At 38.8% G+C, this 20,174-nt stretch overlaps 3 protein-coding genes across 9 annotated transcripts; all 3 read left to right on the top strand.

The window, feature by feature from the left end:
• Positions 1-108: 108 nt before the first annotated feature.
• LOC9318653 (alanine--glyoxylate aminotransferase 2 homolog 3, mitochondrial) lies at positions 109-2,989 on the top strand. 2 transcript variants are annotated; one of them, XM_021032421.1, is made up of 10 exons: positions 109-503; positions 623-853; positions 974-1,144; positions 1,347-1,490; positions 1,575-1,754; positions 1,825-2,050; positions 2,142-2,255; positions 2,497-2,583; positions 2,690-2,761; positions 2,885-2,989. In XM_021032421.1, the coding sequence occupies exons 1-9, from the start codon at positions 261-263 to the stop codon at positions 2,731-2,733; spliced, it is 1,440 nt and encodes a 479-aa protein (XP_020888080.1). In that variant the 5' UTR covers positions 109-260; the 3' UTR covers positions 2,734-2,761; positions 2,885-2,989. The 2 variants fall into 2 exon arrangements, with proteins under 2 accessions (XP_020888080.1, XP_002884701.1); XM_002884655.2 differs by lacking the exon at positions 2,885-2,989 and having other exon boundaries at positions 2,690-2,876.
• Positions 2,990-4,011: 1,022 nt separating this feature from the next.
• LOC9320766 (regulatory-associated protein of TOR 1) lies at positions 4,012-12,876 on the top strand. Its single transcript, XM_002884654.2, has 23 exons — positions 4,012-4,794; positions 5,141-5,243; positions 5,365-5,447; positions 5,529-5,687; positions 5,774-5,890; positions 6,003-6,160; positions 6,704-6,858; positions 6,941-7,085; positions 7,171-7,249; positions 7,331-7,432; positions 7,653-7,736; positions 7,840-7,950; positions 8,302-8,655; positions 8,727-8,910; positions 9,318-9,884; positions 10,014-10,331; positions 10,417-10,543; positions 10,793-10,917; positions 11,028-11,173; positions 11,271-11,372; positions 11,618-11,703; positions 11,813-11,894; positions 12,130-12,876. The coding sequence occupies exons 1-23, from the start codon at positions 4,486-4,488 to the stop codon at positions 12,466-12,468; spliced, it is 4,035 nt and encodes a 1,344-aa protein (XP_002884700.1). The 5' UTR covers positions 4,012-4,485; the 3' UTR covers positions 12,469-12,876.
• A 300-nt stretch (positions 12,877-13,176) lies between these two features.
• LOC9320765 (D-alanine--D-alanine ligase) lies at positions 13,177-20,066 on the top strand. 6 transcript variants are annotated; one of them, XM_021031557.1, is made up of 24 exons: positions 13,177-13,629; positions 13,750-13,821; positions 13,914-13,957; positions 14,051-14,162; positions 14,248-14,319; positions 14,460-14,522; positions 14,649-14,726; positions 14,832-14,924; positions 15,081-15,200; positions 15,543-15,626; positions 15,848-16,054; positions 16,164-16,211; positions 16,614-16,850; positions 17,003-17,094; positions 17,289-17,533; positions 17,836-17,904; positions 18,008-18,072; positions 18,173-18,342; positions 18,425-18,503; positions 18,596-18,839; positions 18,940-18,985; positions 19,363-19,471; positions 19,573-19,635; positions 19,797-20,066. In XM_021031557.1, the coding sequence occupies exons 1-24, from the start codon at positions 13,309-13,311 to the stop codon at positions 19,875-19,877; spliced, it is 2,814 nt and encodes a 937-aa protein (XP_020887216.1). In that variant the 5' UTR covers positions 13,177-13,308; the 3' UTR covers positions 19,878-20,066. The 6 variants fall into 6 exon arrangements, 5 of the variants coding, with proteins under 5 accessions (XP_020887216.1, XP_020887219.1, XP_020887220.1 ...); XM_021031558.1 differs by having other exon boundaries at positions 13,228-13,629; positions 16,706-16,850; positions 17,386-17,533; XM_021031559.1 differs by lacking the exons at positions 19,363-19,471; positions 19,573-19,635; positions 19,797-20,066 and adding an exon at positions 19,139-19,354 and having other exon boundaries at positions 13,228-13,629.
• The last annotated feature ends 108 nt before the right edge of the window (positions 20,067-20,174 follow it).

The following is a 20,174-nucleotide window of genomic DNA, read 5'->3' as shown; positions in this document are numbered from 1 at the left end:
ATTTTTCATGTATTTTAGTGAATCTCTTATTTAACTTAGTTAAGATAAGTACGTATTTTGATATTAAACTAGGATGATTAATTTTTTTAGACTATCCCAAAACAACGGACACGCTAGCTTCAGCTGATAATAATTTAATTTTGCTAATATAAATCAGCTAAGCCTTTTTGTAGAACAAGTATGCCATAAATTCATACACTCTATTTCTTCTCTCTCTATCTCTCACAGATCTCCGGCGACGTTTTAACGGCGGTGAAAAGATGCGGAGGTTAACGGCTATTAATTCACTACTGAAACGGAACAATCATCTTCTTCAGCGTCATGGCTTCTCTCAGACAGTAGCTCAGAGAACAACCTCCGTTTGCGAGACCGAAACAAAAATTCCGAAAATGCCCCCGTTCAGTTATTCTCCGCCGCCTTACGACGGTCCATCCACGGCAGAGATCATCGCAAAACGGCGAGAGTTCCTCAGCCCAGCTCTGTTTCACTTCTACAACACAGCCGTAAAACGACACCGCTTGTTCATTTCCCCTCTTTAAAACGACACTGTTTTTGTTTTCGATCGTAGTACGACAACGTTTAGTTACTCTGTTTTCTTTTTTACTGTTGATGACGACAACAGTTAAACATTGTGGAGGGAAAGAGGCAGTATGTGTTTGACGAGAATGGACGGCGATATTTAGATGCCTTCGGAGGAATAGCTACGGTTTCCTGCGGCCATAGCCACCCGGAAGTAGTTAACTCCGTCATCAAACAGTTAAAGCTTATTCAACACTCCACCACGCTTTACCTTAACCACACCATCTCCGATTTCGCTGAAGCTCTCGTCTCCACTCTTCCCGGAGATCTCAAGGTAAAACAAAAAAATTTATATATCTCCTTTTTGAATTGTGTAATAAATAAAGGTATTTTTGTATTAGGATTATTTGATGACTTGACCGGCAAGTCAAATGTCCCTGTGTTTATTATGTAGGTGGTGTTTTTCACGAATTCGGGTACGGAGGCGAATGAGCTTGCGATGATGATGGCTAGACTGTATACAGGATGTAACGACATCGTTTCGCTTAGGAACTCTTATCATGGAAACGCAGCTGCTACTATGGGAGCCACTGCTCAGTCCAACTGGAAATTTAACGTCGTTCAGGTTCTTTTCCCTTTCAATCCACATGATCTGATATAGCATAATTGATTTTTTTTTTAAGATCAAAATAGATGAGTAAAACAGTTAAGTTGTGTTGACCAAACAAAATTAAAATGGTTATAATGGAAGCAAAGTTCAATAGGACGTTTGAATCTATTAGATTTATAATTCTAAAGGGTTTGATAAGGCATCAACTTTGTAACAGAGTGGAGTTCATCACGCCATAAATCCAGATCCATACAGAGGAATATTTGGATCCGACGGTGGAAAGTACGCAAGTGATGTACATGACCTTATCCAATTCGGAACTTCCGGTCAAGTCGCCGGTTTCATTGGCGAATCAATCCAGGCGAGATTAATTTGTATTTTTTTCCAAAATGTGTATGATTATGATAATGGACAATTATGTAATGTAGTCTATATGCTGTAACAGGGAGTTGGAGGAATAGTAGAGCTTGCTCCGGGATACTTACCGGCGGTGTATAACATCGTGAGGAAAGCCGGAGGAGTTTGCATCGCCGATGAAGTCCAATCCGGTTTCGCTCGTACCGGTACCCATTTCTGGGGGTTTCAATCCCATGGTGTTATCCCTGACATCGTCACCATGGCCAAGGTTCATCGTTATCATTCACTATCATGATTTATGCATCATCATCACCATCAATTCTAAACTGAGTTTACAGGGGATCGGGAACGGTATACCACTTGGAGCGGTTGTGACGACACCGGAGATCGCCGGCGTTTTAAGCCGCCGGAATTACTTTAATACTTTCGGCGGAAACCCAATGTGCACGGCCGCAGGACATGCAGTACTAAGAGTCATTAACGAAGAGAAGCTCCAAGAGAATGCTAACCTCGTTGGCTCACATCTCAAACGTAGACTTACGCTACTCAAAAACAAACATGAACGTGAGTTCTTTCTTTGTCCAAATTAAACACAGTTTTTTAAAAATATATATTTAATGAATATCTTATATATCTTTTTCTCTAATGTGTTTAGTCATTGGAGACGTGAGAGGAAGAGGATTGATGCTAGGAGTTGAGTTTGTCAAAGACCGTGACTTAAAAACTCCTGCTAAAACTGAGACCCTTCATTTAATGGATCAAATGAAAGGTTAGTTGTGTTCAATCCTAGACCTAACCGATCAGACTCCAAAACAAAAAATCCGATAATCTGGTTACCAAACTTTATATATTTCTTCAAATTTAAACATTATAAACCAGCTAAAGGCTAAAGCCATAGTAGATTAGGTTACTATTTCTCTAAACCCAAAAAAAAAAACTGAGAAAAATGATCACTCATCCTATACTTATGGATATAAGATAATGTTTAATACGAATCTTTTGGTATCAAGAAATGGGAGTGTTGGTGGGGAAAGGTGGATTCTATGGGAACGTGTTCAGAATCACTCCTCCTCTCTGTTTCACCCTCTTCGACGCTGGTTAGCTCTTTTAGTTAACAACTTAACATATTGGTTTTTTTTTTTTTTTGTCATTCTGTTTTTTTTTTCCCATGATTTATGTTCTTTCAAATCTTGTATTTTGTAGATTTCCTCGTGGATGTGATGGATCACGCCATGTCCAAGATGTGATTTACTATATTTACCCGATCTCTCATGATCGTCCACCCTTGTACGTGTATATAAATAAGACGATGCAAAAAGTACAATTACAATCTTTCAATTGGTGTTTACGGTTTACCCAAATATATCATAGACGCAAGTTATGCAACTAAGTGTACAGTGTATATACTACACTTGATAGAACCTATTAATAAAAAAGTCTGCTGCTAACTATCCTGAATGGTATTGCACAAATATATACATATAACAATCCGAAGTTTGAGTTTTGAGTACAATTTCAATGATAAACCTGTGGGGCAAAGCGGTTGGTCATCAAAGGCGAGGTGATGGTAGTTGCGTCGGAGTAGGAAGGCGACGTCCGGAGAGCTGTCGTGATCGCGGAGACTAGACTCGTCAGCACGAATATAAGTTCTTCAAGTATGCTCAGGGTCTTTCTCATCATCGAATCTTCGTGTTTTCTCGATTCGAGATTCCGAAGTCAGAGAGAGAAAAAGAGGTGTGATCTTTTTCTGCTGACTTTAGATCTGGCCTTTGATAATGTTATTCAGACAAACAAACTGTTGGCTTGATGTTTGTGTCCATAATTGATTATATAATGGAATAATTGCAAAACCGCACCTGAAGTTTTGATTAACATGGAATTTAAACCCAATCTTTTTTTCCTACACCAGATTTAAAACTCAAAATAGTTTCTTTTTTTGTTACCTACTACAATAAACCCTAGATAAATTCCATGTGTTAATGATGTTGTTAGCGGTTTTAGAAGACCAAACATCGCAATTTAAGAGTAAAAAACCGTTGGAGTTTAGATTACACTAATTTAAACTTTGTAGTACAAAATTGATATATATATGATTAATGAGGGAAATTCGAATGGACAAATAGATTTATGAAGCGTGTGCCATGATGATCTCTTCATGTACCCGTTGTACAGAATCGCAGAGGTTACAAAAATAAAATTGTGTCGTTAAAAAAAATATATTTCGTAATTACAATCACAATAAGAGACCATGATAAAATTTGATTTTTAGAGTTTTTTATTTTCCTTAAATAAATATTTTAAAATTTTGGATTTATATCGTGATTAGAACAAGTTTTAAGTTGCATTTTAGTCTATCCGTTGATGGTGGTGTTCTTTGAAATTTTTCTCAATGATGCATACAAAATTTCAGTTTCCACATTTAAACATAAATTTCAAATTTTAGATTGAGTATACCTTAATCTTATAGTATTAATTATTAAATAACATAGCATTAAAGTTAGTAATTAATTAGAGTGGATTTTTCATCTGAAGAGGGTAAAACTAAAAACGGAAAGGAGAAAAAGAATGAAAGAGAAGTGGAAAGAAAGAGAACGCAAATGCATTGAAGACTTTCCCTTTGTCTCTCTCTTTGACAAAATCCCAAATTTCGCATCCTCACTTTCTCCTTTGCCTTTTCTCTCTTCTGCCGCCACCATCACCACTGTTAATTCGCCGCCGCTTCCACATCAATCGCCGTCGTAGCCATCATCATCGTTCTTCATCCTCCTCTTCTCCTGATTCTTAGGGTTTCCGCTGTCTCATCTGGGAGGGTTTTTCGAGCTGGATTCTCCGCTCTTGCGCCGCTGGTGCAGCGGCTTTGTTGATTGATCTGGATTTCTCCGTCTTCGCTTCTATTTTATTTTCGTTTCTCGCCCAATCCAAACAAAAAAGCTAGGGCTGAGGATTTGATTTGCGTGATTTCGGGGTGGTGTTAATTCGGGGTGTGTTCTCCGATTTGGATGGCATTAGGAGACTTAATGGTGTCTCGGTTCTCGCAATCTTCTGTTTCTTTGGTCTCCAATCACCGTTACGACGAAGACTGTGTTTCTAGTCACGATGACGGTGATTCACGGAGGAAGGATTCTGAGGCTAAGAGCAGTAGTAGCTACGGGAATGGTACAACGGAGGGAGCCGCCACCGCTACCAGCATGGCATACTTGCCTCAGACTATTGTGCTCTGCGAGCTTAGACACGACGCATCCGAGGCTTCTGCGCCCTTGGGGACTTCTGAGATCGCATTGGTCCCCAAATGGCGGCTTAAAGAACGAGTAAGTTTTCAATCCAACATTGTTGTTAGCTGCAAGTATGTTAAGACTAGCTTGTTTAGTGCAACTGACGATGAAAGAGGCACATAGAACAACTGCATTATCTAGAATTCATTATACAATCTGCTATTGTTCCCTAATATGCTGGGTGATGTTGGTTATGTTACCGTTTTTATTGTGGAGACGAACCTTAAAGATACATGTTTTCGTTTCATTTCAATCTCAGTATCTCTTCAGAAACAATTCTATTTCTCGTCGGAAGCTAAATCAGACATTTACTGGATCTGATTGCTAGGGAATTCTTGCGAGTCTCATATTCTTTGTTGACTTTTATTCTTCTTCTTTGCAGATGAAAACAGGATGTGTAGCTTTAGTTTTGTGTTTGAATATTACTGTTGATCCGCCGGATGTAATAAAGATATCTCCATGTGCTAGAATCGAGGCATGGATAGGTTGAACCTTTGGCCTACTCAATCCTTTTACACTCTTTCTTTTGTGTGTTTATCCCTTTTCTTTGTCGCGACAGTCAATTATATCTCTCTTCTTTTTTTTTTTTTTTTTCTCTGATGGCAGATCCATTTTCCATGGCACCGCCTAAAGCTCTTGAGACAATTGGAAAAAATTTGAGTACTCAGTATGAGAGATGGCAACCAAGGGTGACACTTTATTTCCCTGCACCCTTTCATTGTTGTTTTGTTAAGTTACGCTTTTCTTATTTCTTTTACGATTTTTCTCAGGCCCGCTATAAGGTTCAGCTAGATCCGACAGTAGATGAGGTGAGGAAGCTGTGCTTGACTTGTCGGAAATATGCAAAGACCGAGAGAGTTCTATTCCATTATAATGGGCATGGTGTGCCAAAGCCTACAGCTAATGGTGAAATTTGGGTATTCAACAAGGTCTGTTTTTTACAAGCGTTTTTTCTACCATGTTCTTGTTCCTTCTCGTCTGTTAACACGTGCTGATTGATCATGTGTTTGAGCAGAGTTATACACAGTACATTCCCTTGCCAATCAGTGAGCTTGATTCCTGGCTGAAGACACCCTCCATCTATGTTTTTGACTGCTCTGCTGCTAGGATGATTCTTAATGCCTTTGCTGAGGTAAAGGAAACAACCAATTCAGTCATATAACACATCTTCCTGTCGAGTTTAGGACTTGAGTCTGCAATTGTCGTTCCATAAGTTGATAAAATTCATTTACTCTTTACGCCAGCTTCATGATATGGGTTCTTCTGGTTCCTCTGGATCCTCAAGGGACTGCATTCTGCTTGCTGCTTGTGATGTACATGAGACACTTCCACAGAGCGTTGAGTTTCCAGCTGATGTTTTTACGTCTTGCCTCACAACGCCCATTAAAATGGCGTTGAAATGGTAAATCCTCTTTCCATCTCTGGCTTTTCTTTTGCGTACTCATATGTCATGTTTTCTTCCTACAAAATGTAGTTTAAGTTCAGTCTAGCTAAGTTTATAAAATCTTAGCTAGCATGTTCTCGCTTCATCAGGAGGCAAGATCAAAGCTTTTTGGCACGTATTTCTGATGAGACCAAAGATGGATCATAGTGTTTTAGTTAGAAGACCTTATGCATAAGTTTTAGTTTTTTGGGGTGGTAAAACAGCATATCATGAGAGTTGTGAGATATTCAGGACTGATAATTACCTTTAGCTGCCAAGTTACTTTGCATATGAAAGTTTGCTGATGTATGGTTTGCAATAATTCTTTCTGTCCTGGCTAAGTATTTCTTGTGATACCAAAAGATTCATGATATCATCCTGATTGAGTCTGTGCAGTTTCAACTCTGGACTTCTTTTTAACCTTTTTCCATTAAACATATCACTATTTTATGTTGAATGCGGTTGATTAGAACGATGCAGTTCAGTTTAGCTTGCTTTTTCACAAGAGAATTTCCATTGCAGGTTCTGCAGGCGTTCGCTTCTGAAAGAAATCATCGATGAATCACTTATTGACCGGATTCCAGGCCGGCAAAATGACCGTAAGACATTGTTAGGGGAGTTGAACTGGATTTTTACAGCAGTGACGGATACAATTGCATGGAATGTGCTTCCTCATGGTATTTCTCCAAACTTTCTGCCAAACATCTTTAAGTTGACTTCTTTTCTGTGTTCCTCATGAATGTTAGTTTTACTCTGCAGAACTTTTCCAGAGATTATTCAGACAGGACTTGTTGGTCGCTAGCCTTTTCCGGAATTTCTTACTTGCTGAGAGAATAATGCGGTCCGCAAACTGTAATCCAATATCTCACCCTATGCTGCCTCCTACGCATCAACATCATATGTGGTATTCAACAATAACCCTATGCTTCTGTTATATAAAATGTTATGTGTCTAGATTTTGACTCAGCTAGCTGTTGCATGTTTTTCAGGGATGCATGGGACATGGCTGCTGAAATCTGTCTTTCTCACCTTCCCCAACTTGTTCTGGACCCAACCGTAGAATTCCAGGTATGTTTTGTATAGTTTCCTGCAATTTTATAAGACAGGCGCTTGTCTTGCTAATAATACTTGTTCCTATCCTTTTTCTAGCCAAGTCCGTTTTTCACTGAGCAATTGACAGCTTTTGAGGTGTGGCTTGATCATGGATCTGAGCATAAGAAGCCACCGGAGCAGTTACCCATTGTTCTTCAGGTGCCTAGATTTCTGTACTCATTTCCCTTTATGCTGAGAGAGAGAGAGAGAGAGAGAGAGAGAGAGAGAGAGAGATTCATATTCATTTGTCATTTTCTCACTCTTGGTTTTGTGGGGATATGGCTTAGGAACATTCTTTAGCTTCCTTCAGGACGTTCTATCATAGATTTGTTTGCATATTGCCATTTTAGTGTATTTATGGAATCTTGTTTTGTTTCAGGTGTTACTTAGCCAGTGCCATCGGTTTCGTGCTCTTGTACTTCTTGGAAGATTTCTTGATATGGGTTCATGGGCTGTGGATCTGGTATACTTCTTTAAATTTGGATTTCTCTCTCCCTTTGGCTTACACATAGTTTCTCCTTGTTATCATGTGTATGTCTTTACATGTGAAGTGAACATTCTTCTAGGCCTTGTCTGTTGGAATATTCCCATATGTGCTGAAGCTTCTGCAAACAACAACGAATGAGCTAAGACAGATTCTGGTTTTCATATGGACAAAGATTCTTGCACTTGATAAGGTAAATATCTGATGTTCCATGAGCTATTTTTTGGGGGAAGATGGTGGTTTGTCATGCCTCTGTTTGTTATTCTAAAAATTTGTGCTATTTCTTTCTGTGGCTATCGTCTTAGTGTGCATCTGTTGTTTATTGAGTGTGGACCTTGATGGAAAAACAATTTGTGTATTTTCCTGACATGAATTCTGAATGGCATATATTTACCACCTAATATTTCTCTGCATTTTTTAATATCATATCCTTGGACATCGGATCAAGTTGCTTACCTATGGCCGTCACACTTTCAAGATGCATAAGTGTTCTCGTTTCATTCTAGGATTTAGTGCAACATTGACTGGTCTCTTTTGTTTTCAGTCATGTCAAATTGATCTTGTGAAGGATGGGGGGCATACATATTTCATACGATTTCTAGATAGCTCGGGTGCATTTCCAGAACAACGAGCTATGGCTGCTTTTGTTCTGGCTGTCATTGTTGATGGACATCGACGAGGCCAGGAAGCATGTCTTGAAGCTAATTTAATTGGTGTTTGTCTGGGACACCTTGAAGCATCCAGACCAAGTGATCCACAGCCTGAACCATTGTTTCTACAATGGCTTTGTCTTTGTCTTGGAAAGTTATGGGAAGATTTTATGGAGGCCCAAATAATGGGCAGGGAGGCTAATGCTTTTGAAAAGTTGGCACCTCTGCTTTCCGAGCCCCAACCTGAGGTGAAGCTCAGATTTCTGTATAATGTCCTTCATGTAGCAGTGTAATTTCTGACCGTAACATTCTCTTGCAGGTAAGGGCTGCTGCTGTTTTTGCCCTGGGTACCTTGCTTGATATTGGGTTTGACTCTAATAAAAGTGTGGTGGAGGATGAATTTGATGATGATGAAAAGATTAGAGCCGAAGACGCTATCATTAAAAGTCTCTTAGATGTAGTTTCAGATGGGAGTCCACTTGTCCGAGCAGAGGTTGCCGTAGGTACGCAAAGCATGCAACTCTTGAAAATTCATGATCGTGGAACTATGGGTTCCTAATTAGCATCAGAGTCATTTAACATCAAAAGTAAAAAATTTCTAACCTAATGAGATTATTTTTAAGTAAATCATCTCTACAATCTATTTCTTGATTTATCACTTACCCAATTTTATGATTCCAGTTTACTTATAAATTCAAATTTATTTGATGCGTGTTTTAGAGAATGGCATTTTAACTCAATACAATCTTGAAATCATATTGTCCCTCGTTTAGAGAGTTTATATAGAGTTTTGTGCATTTCCAAATGTTTGTCTTTGTTCATTCTGCATATACATCTTGAAGCGTAGCTTGCGTACTTTTAATTTTTCCTTTTTGATCCCCAAGTCACTCTGTTGTTCATGTCTTTACAGCTCTTGCACGTTTTGCCTTTGGCCACAAACAGCACCTTAAGTTAGCCGCAGCTTCCTATTGGAAGCCTCAGTCAAGTTCTTTGCTTACTTCTCTCCCTTCAATAGCTAAATTCCATGATCCTGGGAGTGCAACAATTGTTTCTTTACACATGAGTCCTCTGACTAGAGCTAGCACGGATAGCCAACCAGTGGCTCGTGAGTCTAGGATCTCAAGCAGCCCTCTTGGCTCTTCTGGGCTGATGCAAGGATCTCCATTATCTGATGATTCTTCATTACATTCTGATTCTGGAATGATGCATGACAGTGTCAGCAATGGAGCGGTCCATCAGCCAAGACTGTTGGACAACGCTGTTTATTCGCAGTGCGTTCGAGCTATGTTTGCATTAGCTAAAGATCCATCTCCACGTATTGCAAGTCTCGGACGGCGTGTGCTTTCTATTATTGGAATCGAACAGGTTGTTGCGAAACCCTCGAAGCCCACTGGCCGACCAGGGGAAGCTGCAACGACATCTCACACTCCACTTGCTGGCCTAGCTCGTTCATCCTCATGGTTTGATATGCATGCAGGTAGCTGTTTATGGAGTGTTTTATGATCATCACTTGATGCGGAATTTTTCAAAGTTTTGCATAATTTGAGAATGCTGTTCACTATTGAAATGCTAGTGACTTTTAATCTTACACTGTTGTTGACGACAGGTAATCTGCCCTTAAGTTTTAGGACTCCCCCGGTCAGCCCCCCTAGAACAAACTATCTAAGTGGACTGAGGAGAGTTTGTTCATTAGAGTTCAGGCCTCATCTATTGAGTTCACCCGACTCAGGGTTGGCTGATCCGCTTTTAGGCGTCAGTGGATCTGAACGGAGTTTGCTTCCACTATCAACTATCTACAGCTGGAGTTGTGGCCACTTTTCTAAACCGCTTCTTGGTGGTGCGGATGCTAGTCAAGAGATTGCAGCCAAAAGAGAAGAGAAAGAAAAATTCGCACTTGAGCATATTGCAAAATGCCAGCACTCCTGTAAATAGTTTTGTCTGTTATCTCTGATTTGTTCTATACCTATACTAGTCCCCTGAATTGACTTCCTACATTTTACCTTGACCAGCTATTAGCAAGCTCAACAATAATCCTATTGCCAACTGGGATACGAGGTTTGAAACGGGAACAAAGACAGCACTCCTTCACCCATTCTCTCCTATTGTAGTTGCTGCAGACGAGAATGAACGGATCAGGTATGCGAGTTTTATCAGAGCATCTAAAAAATTGAATGTAAGATCAACTTCTTGCATTCAGGTTAACCCTTTGTTAGGAAAAATACAGGCTAGTTCCCAATCTATTGGATTAGGTCTCTCTGTTTAGTTTAGTCATTTAGAAAAAGCTTCCCTTTGAAACTTCTCTTAAACTTTGCTGTTCTATCTTGTGACCTTTTTTTATTGAGAAGCCTTACCTGCACTAAGTATTTCACTTTATTTTGCTCTCAGAGTGTGGAACTATGAGGAAGCAACTCTTCTCAATGGCTTTGACAATCATGATTTTCCTGACAAAGGAATTTCAAAGCTTTGCCTCGTCAATGAACTTGACGACTCTCAGCTACTTGTTGCGTCATGTAATGTTCACAACTCTTTCCACCAAGTCTTCAAATGTTTGCAAGTTGATTGTATATGGGTGTTTAGTAATGATATTTATGTCTTACACATGCTTTTTGAATTTGGGTAGGCGATGGGTCGGTCCGGATATGGAAAAACTATGCAACTAAGGGTAAACAAAAGCTTGTTACTGGGTTTTCTTCAATCCAGGGTCACAAGCCCGGTGCACGTGACTTGAACGCTGTTGTGGACTGGCAACAACAGTCCGGTTACCTGGTTTGTGATTTCTTCAATCATGCTATGATGTTTCTTCTTTGTTTTCCAAGTTACAAAACTTGGTTTATGTTATTTACGGATAACTGGTATTTAACAGTATGCTTCTGGGGAGGTGTCAACAGTCACACTTTGGGACCTGGAGAAAGAACAGCTTGTCAGATCTATTCCCTCTGAATCAGAGTGTGGAGTTACAGCACTTGTAAGTCTGCATGAACAACCTTCTGCTTAACAACATAGAAATGGTCTAGGATGTCATGATTTGCTGCCAATCTATTATGATCTATTAAATGGGTTTGATGAATCGAAGAAATAATATACATAAGCTATCGTCTTATAGTTCTTTTTGTTGTATTGTAAGTTCATGGTTATCATGCTTTTCCTTGATCAAAACATTTTTGAAATACAAAACATGTGAATTTTGCTTACTTTATGTTATCTTTGTAGTCCGCTTCTCAAGTACACGGAGGCCAACTTGCTGCTGGTTTTGCCGATGGATCTTTGAGACTCTATGATGTTCGGTCACCTGAACCGTAAGTTGGTTTATTGTTCATTCTTGAACAGAACTCCTCAAAATAATCTAAAATGACAACACCAAAATATTTTTGAATACATCACTTAATATCATTTCTTCTATTGAAGGCTTGTCTGCGCGACTCGGCCTCATCAGAAAGTTGAAAGGGTGGTTGGACTCAGTTTTCAACCTGGACTTGATCCCGCAAAGGTTGCAAACCAAAACTGATCCATGAACTGTCAGCTTTCATACCTTTTTTACTAGGCTTGGGCATTCTGTTTTTCAATATTATTCGCTTTTGGATAAAAAAGTAACTGAAACACAATTTTAGCATTTATCGGTTCGGGTTTGAATAATTTTGTCGTGGTTTGGTTTCTAATTCTTAAGAGTTTCTCAATTCTTTGTCGCTTTCCTGGGGCCAATATCTACTCTTATTTTTCTTCAGGTGGTGAGTGCATCGCAGGCCGGTGACATACAGTTTCTTGACCTTAGAACAACAAGGGACACATACCTGACAATTGATGCACACAGGGGTTCACTCACGGCTTTAGCTGTTCACAGACACGCTCCAATAATCGCGAGCGGATCTGCAAAACAGCTCATTAAAGTGTTCAGCCTTCAAGGGGAACAACTAGGGAGAATCCGCTACTACCCGTCTTTCATGGCACAAAAGATTGGTTCAGTGAGTTGCCTCACATTTCATCCGTACCAGGTTCTGCTAGCAGCTGGAGCTGCTGACTCATTCGTCTCCATATACACCCACGACAACTCGCAAGCAAGATGAGTCGCAACTGTAAGTGGATATGTTGCATTTAGCATTGCTCTCGTGATAAAAAGAAAAGCAAAAATCAGTGCAGGTCGGGTCGGTTTTGGGCCGGGGTAAAGTGGGTGTGGTTTATAGTATTCGTTAGCCTCCGTCCAAGTTAGAAAGAAGATCTAAGTTAACACTAAAGAAGGAGGCTTCACCAAATAAGTTTTATCTCTACCTATGCAACAACGCACGTAAATGGTGTCTGTAAATAGTTTCCCTGTTTTGCTTTTCATTTTCTCATCTCTCGGGTGTGTGATTTCCCTTTTTTATTAATCTTTTAAGTCTTTCCGTTTTCTAATTTGTTTCATGTGTAAAAAAAATGGTAAAAGTAATGGTGGAAAAAAATTTGCGTTTTCGTGATTCATATTTATTACAAGAAAAGTTGTGTGTTGTTTGTTCAAGTTGGTCTCTATAAGTTGGGATCCATTGGAAATAGGTATGCAAATATTCATGCTACGTATCTCTATGATTGGTCAAACGCCAGTTTTTATCAGAATCCAAGTAAATATCGAAAAATCTAATCACTCACTATGATTTCTTTTGTTATTAATAAAGAGATAACTAACAATCATAATTCATAATGAATGACGATCATTATCATTTTGGGTTAATCACAAAAATTTACGAACAAATTTCGCTAGGACCTTTTTTACTGACACGTGCAAAGCAAAGCTCTCCCGCGTGCAACAAACGAATGCTTTGTTGTTTCGATGACTGTTCACTGTTATTCTGACTGACGGATAAAAAAAAAATTCCTCAAGGAGGTGTAAAGATTATTATTGTACGGAGAATATAATTAAGCGTCCTTTGGAGATGGCGTCCATGGCGACCGGTGTCAGTCTTTCGATGACTGGCGGAATAGGAGGAGGAAGAGGCGATGTTGAACGAGTAGCGACGGCCGTACGGACGACGCTGAAGCTGCATCAGAAGAACTCACTGAGCGAGAGTACATGCAGTTTTTCGGTGATGAACAAGTATCGGGGATCCGGAGGAGCTATACGAACCGTATCGAAGGCCGTAGTTGACGGAGATGAGATGAGTAAGAATCTGAGAGTGGGACTCATTTGCGGAGGTCCGTCGGCGGAGCGCGGGATTTCTCTCAATTCTGCTAGATCAGTTCTCGATCATATTCAGGTTCGTTTCCTTTTTCCCATGATCAAATTGAGCTTGGATTTGTATATTTTCTGGCTTCATTTAGTCCGTTTGGTTTGAAATTGCGTTTCGATTGTGATGTGATGGATGGTTTTTCATCAGGGTGATGGTATAAGCGTGAGCTGCTATTATATAGATCCTGATCTCAAAGCCTTTGCAATTTCCTCCGCTCAGGTTTGTTGCGTTGTATTAGGCATTTTGATAAGTTCTGCTGTATGTATCTCTTATCCCTTCTTTCTTTCTTTTTTGTTTGTGAAAAATTTCAGGTGTACTCGAATACTCCTTCAGATTTCGATTTCAAGCTGGAGAGGTGAGGTATATGATACCAAGGGTTTGAAAACTTGGTTATAGGATAATAATAGTGACCAAATTAGCTAAGTGGCTAGTTTGTTTCATACTGTAGTCTTGCACAGGGATTCTCTTCATTATCCAAATTTGCCGAGCATCTTGTTTCTGCTGTGGATATAGTTTTTCCAGTAATTCATGGTCGATTTGGTGAAGATGGGGGCATTCAGGTTTTTGTTTTGGAAAAGTCCTTATATTATATATTTATTTATGTTGGAAGTACTTATGTTACGATTTTTTATTAATGCTATGTAGGAGCTGTTGGAAAGTCAAAACATTCCATTTGTGGGGACTGGATCCCGTGAATGCATTCGAGCATTTGACAAGGTAATAATAAGAGTCTGGATGAACGGGTTAATCAGATATTCATTACATCTTAATTAGTTAGCTCTCATTGTGTTGTTAGATATTCATCTTCATCTGTTTTAATATAGTTCCTCTGATCATTTTTAGTGATCTAATTCCAGTATGAAGCCTCTTTGGAGCTCAAGGAACTTGGTTTCATGACAGTACCTAACTACTTGGTGCAGGTAGTGTATTCTCATGTCTCTTTATCTGCATTCAATATCTTCTTCATTTTGTGTCTTAAAATCTTATCTATACGTGCACTCAAATTTCGAGCTAGTGATATTTTTCCTATAAAAAATCTTGCTCAGGGAACTGAAGTAGACAAAAGTGAAATAGCACAGTGGTTTACAGATAACCAGCTGGATCTCGAGATGGGAAAAGTCGTGGTAAGCATCTGCCTATATCACAGCCTGGTCGTAGAAATGTTGCTTAGAGATCCCATTTCTTCATTTGTTTCACTTTTTTTTGCTCTTCACATCTGTCTATTTCAGGTAAAACCAGCTAAAGCAGGTTCAAGCATCGGTGTCAAGGTTGCTTTTGGCGTAAATGATTCAATTAAAAAGGCTATTGAACTTATTCTAGAGGTATACTTTGTTTTGAGCCTTGGTTAATACAAGTAGGCATTGGGAAGTAAGGAATGGAGATCTCTATTTCTTGAATCTAGAAAATCTATTTTTTTGGAGGATTGCAAACTATTTCTTTACTGGCTATTAGTTTGTTTTCCTTCTCTTTTTGGATAGGGAATTGATGATAGAGTTGTTGTGGAGGTGTTTATTGAAGATGCATATGAGTTCACTGCCATCGTCCTTGATGTGGGTTCTGGTTCTGGTTGCCATCCTGTTGTTTTGATGCCTACTGAGGTAATTACATTTTTCAGTTACTTTCTGCGTTTCACAGGAGCTTGTGCCAGATTCCTTTTTTGTTCTGAGGTTCTGACTCCACTGATATATGAACCACTCTTACATGAACTATTATAATCTTTGACTAGTGAAACTTGGGCCTCAGTTACTTTTACACTAAATAGGAAGCAGGTCAGGATGAACAGTTTTTAATATACTGAATTCCATTGTTTGTGACTAACTTATTTGTGCATTGAGGTCAGATAGTTTCATGAGAAATCCATTTGAAGTAATATGTATATGGACTAGATCTTTCCCTTATATAATGTTTTTCCTTACTAATACATATATTTATACGGTCAGGTGCAACTTCAGTTTCATGGCAGTGGTGATCTACAAGAAAACGCAATCTTCGACTATCGGAGGAAGTATCTGCCGACACAGCAGGTAGTGAAATAAACATGTTTCTTACAATTTCCGTAACCAATAATGAAAGGTGTGTCTGGAACACATTGATTTCACTAATGCCCTTAACTCTGTATTTCAAAATGGTAAACATGCCTTTCTTTTTATTTTCAGAGGTTATTTTATTGGTTTCTCAGCATATTGAGTTCCAAAATTGTAGTAACTTTATTTCTCCTGACAATGAGTTTATCTAAAATAAACAGGTCACCTATCACACTCCTCCCCGTTTCCCTATCCATGTTATCAAAAGTATTCGTGAAGAGGCATCTCTTATATTTAAAAAGCTTGGTCTACGTGACTTTGCTCGCATTGATGGATGGTATTTGGCTCCCAATTCAAATTTATCATCTGCAAGTGAAACGCTTGGAGGACCCGAGTCAGGGGATATCATATTCACAGACATCAACCTGGTTAGCCTTGTGCAATTTTACCGGCCTTCAAATTTACCAGGAGCTGCTATTATGCCTTGCATTGTTCTTAGAAGTAACACTTGGATGCATTTCTCAACTGCTTTTACAGATAAGTGGCATGGAGCAAACCAGCTTTCTCTTCCAGCAGGCTTCTAAGGTAATTAATGATATTATAACATTGATGGTATGTTGAAGATGTGCATCATGCTGTTTCTACTCTGAAAATCTTTTATTCTCGTATTTGTGAAATAATTGTGCATATACCCTAATTTTTCCATACTATAGTCGATGTGTTACAAAATGACATTATTTTATAAGCATTCACGTTTTTTTTTTCTCTCTTCCCAAAATTTTAATTGACAGCAATGAATCTTCTCATTGATAGTTTGCAAGCAAATGGTAACGTCATAGTGAAAGTTTAAGCTGCGATGTATTGTTCATTTATGTCTATATCTCATTCATGCCTAGTCCATTCAAACATTAAGGTTGGATGTTCATATTACCATACATGATTTAGATATTACCATACATGATTTAGATCATTGATTCTTACATTCAGGTTGGATTTTCTCATTCAAACATTCTGCGAACAGTTGTCCACCGTGCTTGCTCGAGGTTTCCCCATCTTACTTGGTATAATTATGGGTATAGTCTATTACTCCAAGGTTCAACAACCCTGGAAGTCTCTGGGGACGTCCAGAAAGTGTTTGTCATATTTGGAGGAGATACTTCAGAGCGGCAAGTGTCCGTCATGAGTGGAACAAATGTCTGGATCAATTTGCAAAGATTTGTAGATGTAAGTTGAAAAGAATGCAGCATTCATCATTTGAGGCGTAATCACGCATCTTATGAAATCATTAATTACAGTGTGTATTGTCATTAAGCTATAATAGCTAACTTGTGGGTGTAATAGGATTGCCCTGACTCTAATGATCTTATTGTTTACAGCTCAATGTAACTCCCTGTTTGCTTTCCCCCTCACTTGGAAACTCATCAGGCGCATCTTTGAACTTGGACAACAGAGAAGTCTGGGTTTTGCCGTAAGTATATTCTCAGACATATGTTGAAATACTATGTACAGTAGTCTGTACACGTAGATACAAATGTTGACCTCCCAGACGATAGAGGGGAAACACCGGTATAACATTTTACATGGATGTATGAAATTATTTTAGCTTTTCTCATTTGTAATGCTATATCGGTCAACATCACTAATGAGTTTCTTTATTCTCAGCTACTCGGTTGTGCTAAGGCACACTGCTGAGGAAGTTCTTGCAGCGTGCTTAGAAGCAGTCGAGCCTGATCGGGCTTTATTTACATCTCTCCTGCAGAAGCAAGTGATGGAGGATCTTATGGATGGTTTGAAGAATCAAAGCTGGTTTGCAGGGTTTGATATCACAGACGAACTGCCCAGAAATTTCTCATTGAAAGAGTGGATCAAGCATGCCAGGGAAGCTCAAGCAACTGTCTTCATTGCAGGCTAGTCTTATAACCGATAGACTGCAATGTTTCCTTTTTTGTATTAACATGAGCAAATTTAAGATCATGAGAAAAAGCTATCAACAAACAAAATCAGAAAACCTTGTTGCAAGATCAAAAAAAAAAAAGCAGGGGATGTCGATACATTTTTGGTTTAATATTGTTTGCAATGTTGATACTCTTCCTGACGCACTTTTTTTTGGTAAGATAGTGCTTCTGTTCTGCATGCAACACACCCTCAGTCGCTATATCTTTAGTATGCAGTGTTTTTATGATTTTATTTTTCAAATGCTAACTGGCAGTGCATGGAGGAATTGGGGAAGATGGTACACTGCAGGCCTTGCTGGAGGATGAAGGAGTTTCTTATACAGGTTAGTTGCTACTTACGATGTAGCATTTGGGTTTCTTTTTAATTCTCAACATAAAATATGTCCACACGATTGTTTAATTTTCCTTCTCCGTTCTTAAATAAAGGTCCAGGCGTACTAGCATCAAGGACTTGCATGGACAAGGTTATGACATCTCAGGCTCTTAGTCATGTATGGAAACCAGTCGATATACTCTTCAAGTCGATATATTGAAACCATGAGTACTATTGTAACAATTTTCTTTTTGTTGTGTGTTTCTTGTAATCAATAGCTTTCAGAGCTTGGAATTCATACCATAAGCAAAGATGTGAGGAGAACAGAGGATATAATGCATGAGACCATCCCAAATGTTTGGGATGAATTGATCAGTAAGTTTCAGTGTCTCACACTATGTGTTAAACCAGCAAAGGATGGATGTTCCACTGGCGTTGCAAGATTATGGTAATTGTATTTAAAAGTCTTTTTCCAATCGTTACCACTAAGTTTTTTTTGGGTGTGATTAAACCTTTGGGTTTTCCTGCAGTTGCTCTGAAGACCTTGCTGTATATGTACAAGCTTTGAAAGATTGTCTACTAAGGATTCCTCCAAATACTCTTTCCAAGGTTAACAAACAAATGATTTTGTTAGTACAACCGTGAAGCATTCATTGATAAATTAGGATTATCCAAATCCCTATCTTCACTTGTGTGTGTAGACACATGGAACGATTGAGATGCCAAATCCTACTCCAGAGTTTTTGATTTTTGAACCATTTGTTGAAACCGATGAAATCATAGTTTCATCCAAAGTCAAGCAGCAGCTCTCTTGGAAAGGTAGGAGGCGGTGGGTAGAGATGACTGTGGGTGTAATCGGAAAGCGTGGGTCAATGCATTCGCTGAGTCCTAGTCTTACTGTCAAGGAAAGTGGGGATATATTGTCTCTCGAGGAGAAGTTCCAAGGTAGTCTCACTTGTCTTTCTTTGCAACTTCATGTCTTCTTTTGACTCTTTATGAGAGAATTAATTAGTCTTTATGGCATATGAAATTATATCTTGAATAGGTGGCACTGGCATAAATCTTACTCCACCTCCACCCACAATCATGAGGTTTGTCTAAAGCTTCTTTTGGGATATTATTAGTACATGGAGTAGAATAAAACATATGAAACAGAGCATTTTACTTTGTAGGAAAAGGGGCTATTTAAGCTCTTTTAAAAGCTATGCTTGTCACGGTTAGCAAATTCAGGTTTTGGTTTTCAGGTTTCTCAGTCTAAGGCAACTATAAACTAATTTGAAACTTAATGTGTTGTCAGCTTCAAAAAAGTGAGGTTCGTTTTAGTTTTGGGGTATAAAAAATCCTAAAACTAAATTAAGATTTTAATGAATTTCTTGGGTTTGGTGCGGTTTAGATCATTTTGGTTTAATGGAAAGAACAGAGAGAGTAAAGTATAAAGAAGCTGATGACTGAAGTTGTGAGATTTCAGTAAGGAAGCTTTGGAGAGATGCAAACAACGCATTGAGCTGATTGCAGAAACTCTCGGGTTAGAAGGGTTTTCACGGATCGATGCTTTTGTGCACGTTGAAACCGGAGAGGTACGATAGGGACCAAGAGAATTACTTTACATTCTACTAATGTATACTCTCATCTTACATTCCAAAATCAATTTTTGGGTTCTCACAAGGTCGTTGTGCAGGTGCTGGTTATAGAGGTAAACACAGTCCCCGGAATGACTCCTTCCACTGTTTTAATCCAACAGGTGACTTTTGCATTCCTATTTGTCCAACAGAAGTGTTGTTTAAAATTTCAATCTAATCTTTAGCATAAACACCTAATCGAAAGATTTGTACTTGGAACTCTCCTCATGATATTGACAATAACACGTTCTTTGTTTTGTTTTGGGATATTGGAAACCTTAAGGCATTAGCAGAGCAGCCGCCAATGTACCCTCCTCAATTCTTTCGCACTCTGCTCCATCTTGCTACACAGAGAGTCATTTAAGTTTATATTTGTCTTTCGTAGTTACACTATTCCCAAGTTTAATTTGAGTTTTTTTTGGTTGTAAATTCCATGTCTTCGTCATATGATCAAAGGGGAATAAAGTGGATCCCATATTTATGAGCTATGGTTTGAATTTCATTTCGGTATATTTTATAAATTGTAAATTTGCAATAGCATGCTTTTGATTAATGCTAAATTAGCAATTCTTTTTATGAGATTGTGATTCAAAGTGGAACTAAGCAATGCGAGAAAAATGAGATAAAACAATTTTAACGATTTAGTTTAGATTAGTTTGAT

Source organism: Arabidopsis lyrata, assembly GCF_000004255.2.
Source record: "Arabidopsis lyrata subsp. lyrata unplaced genomic scaffold ARALYscaffold_3, whole genome shotgun sequence".
Taxonomy (NCBI): domain Eukaryota; kingdom Viridiplantae; phylum Streptophyta; class Magnoliopsida; order Brassicales; family Brassicaceae; genus Arabidopsis; species Arabidopsis lyrata.
This window is presented reverse-complemented; position numbering and strand designations above follow the sequence as displayed.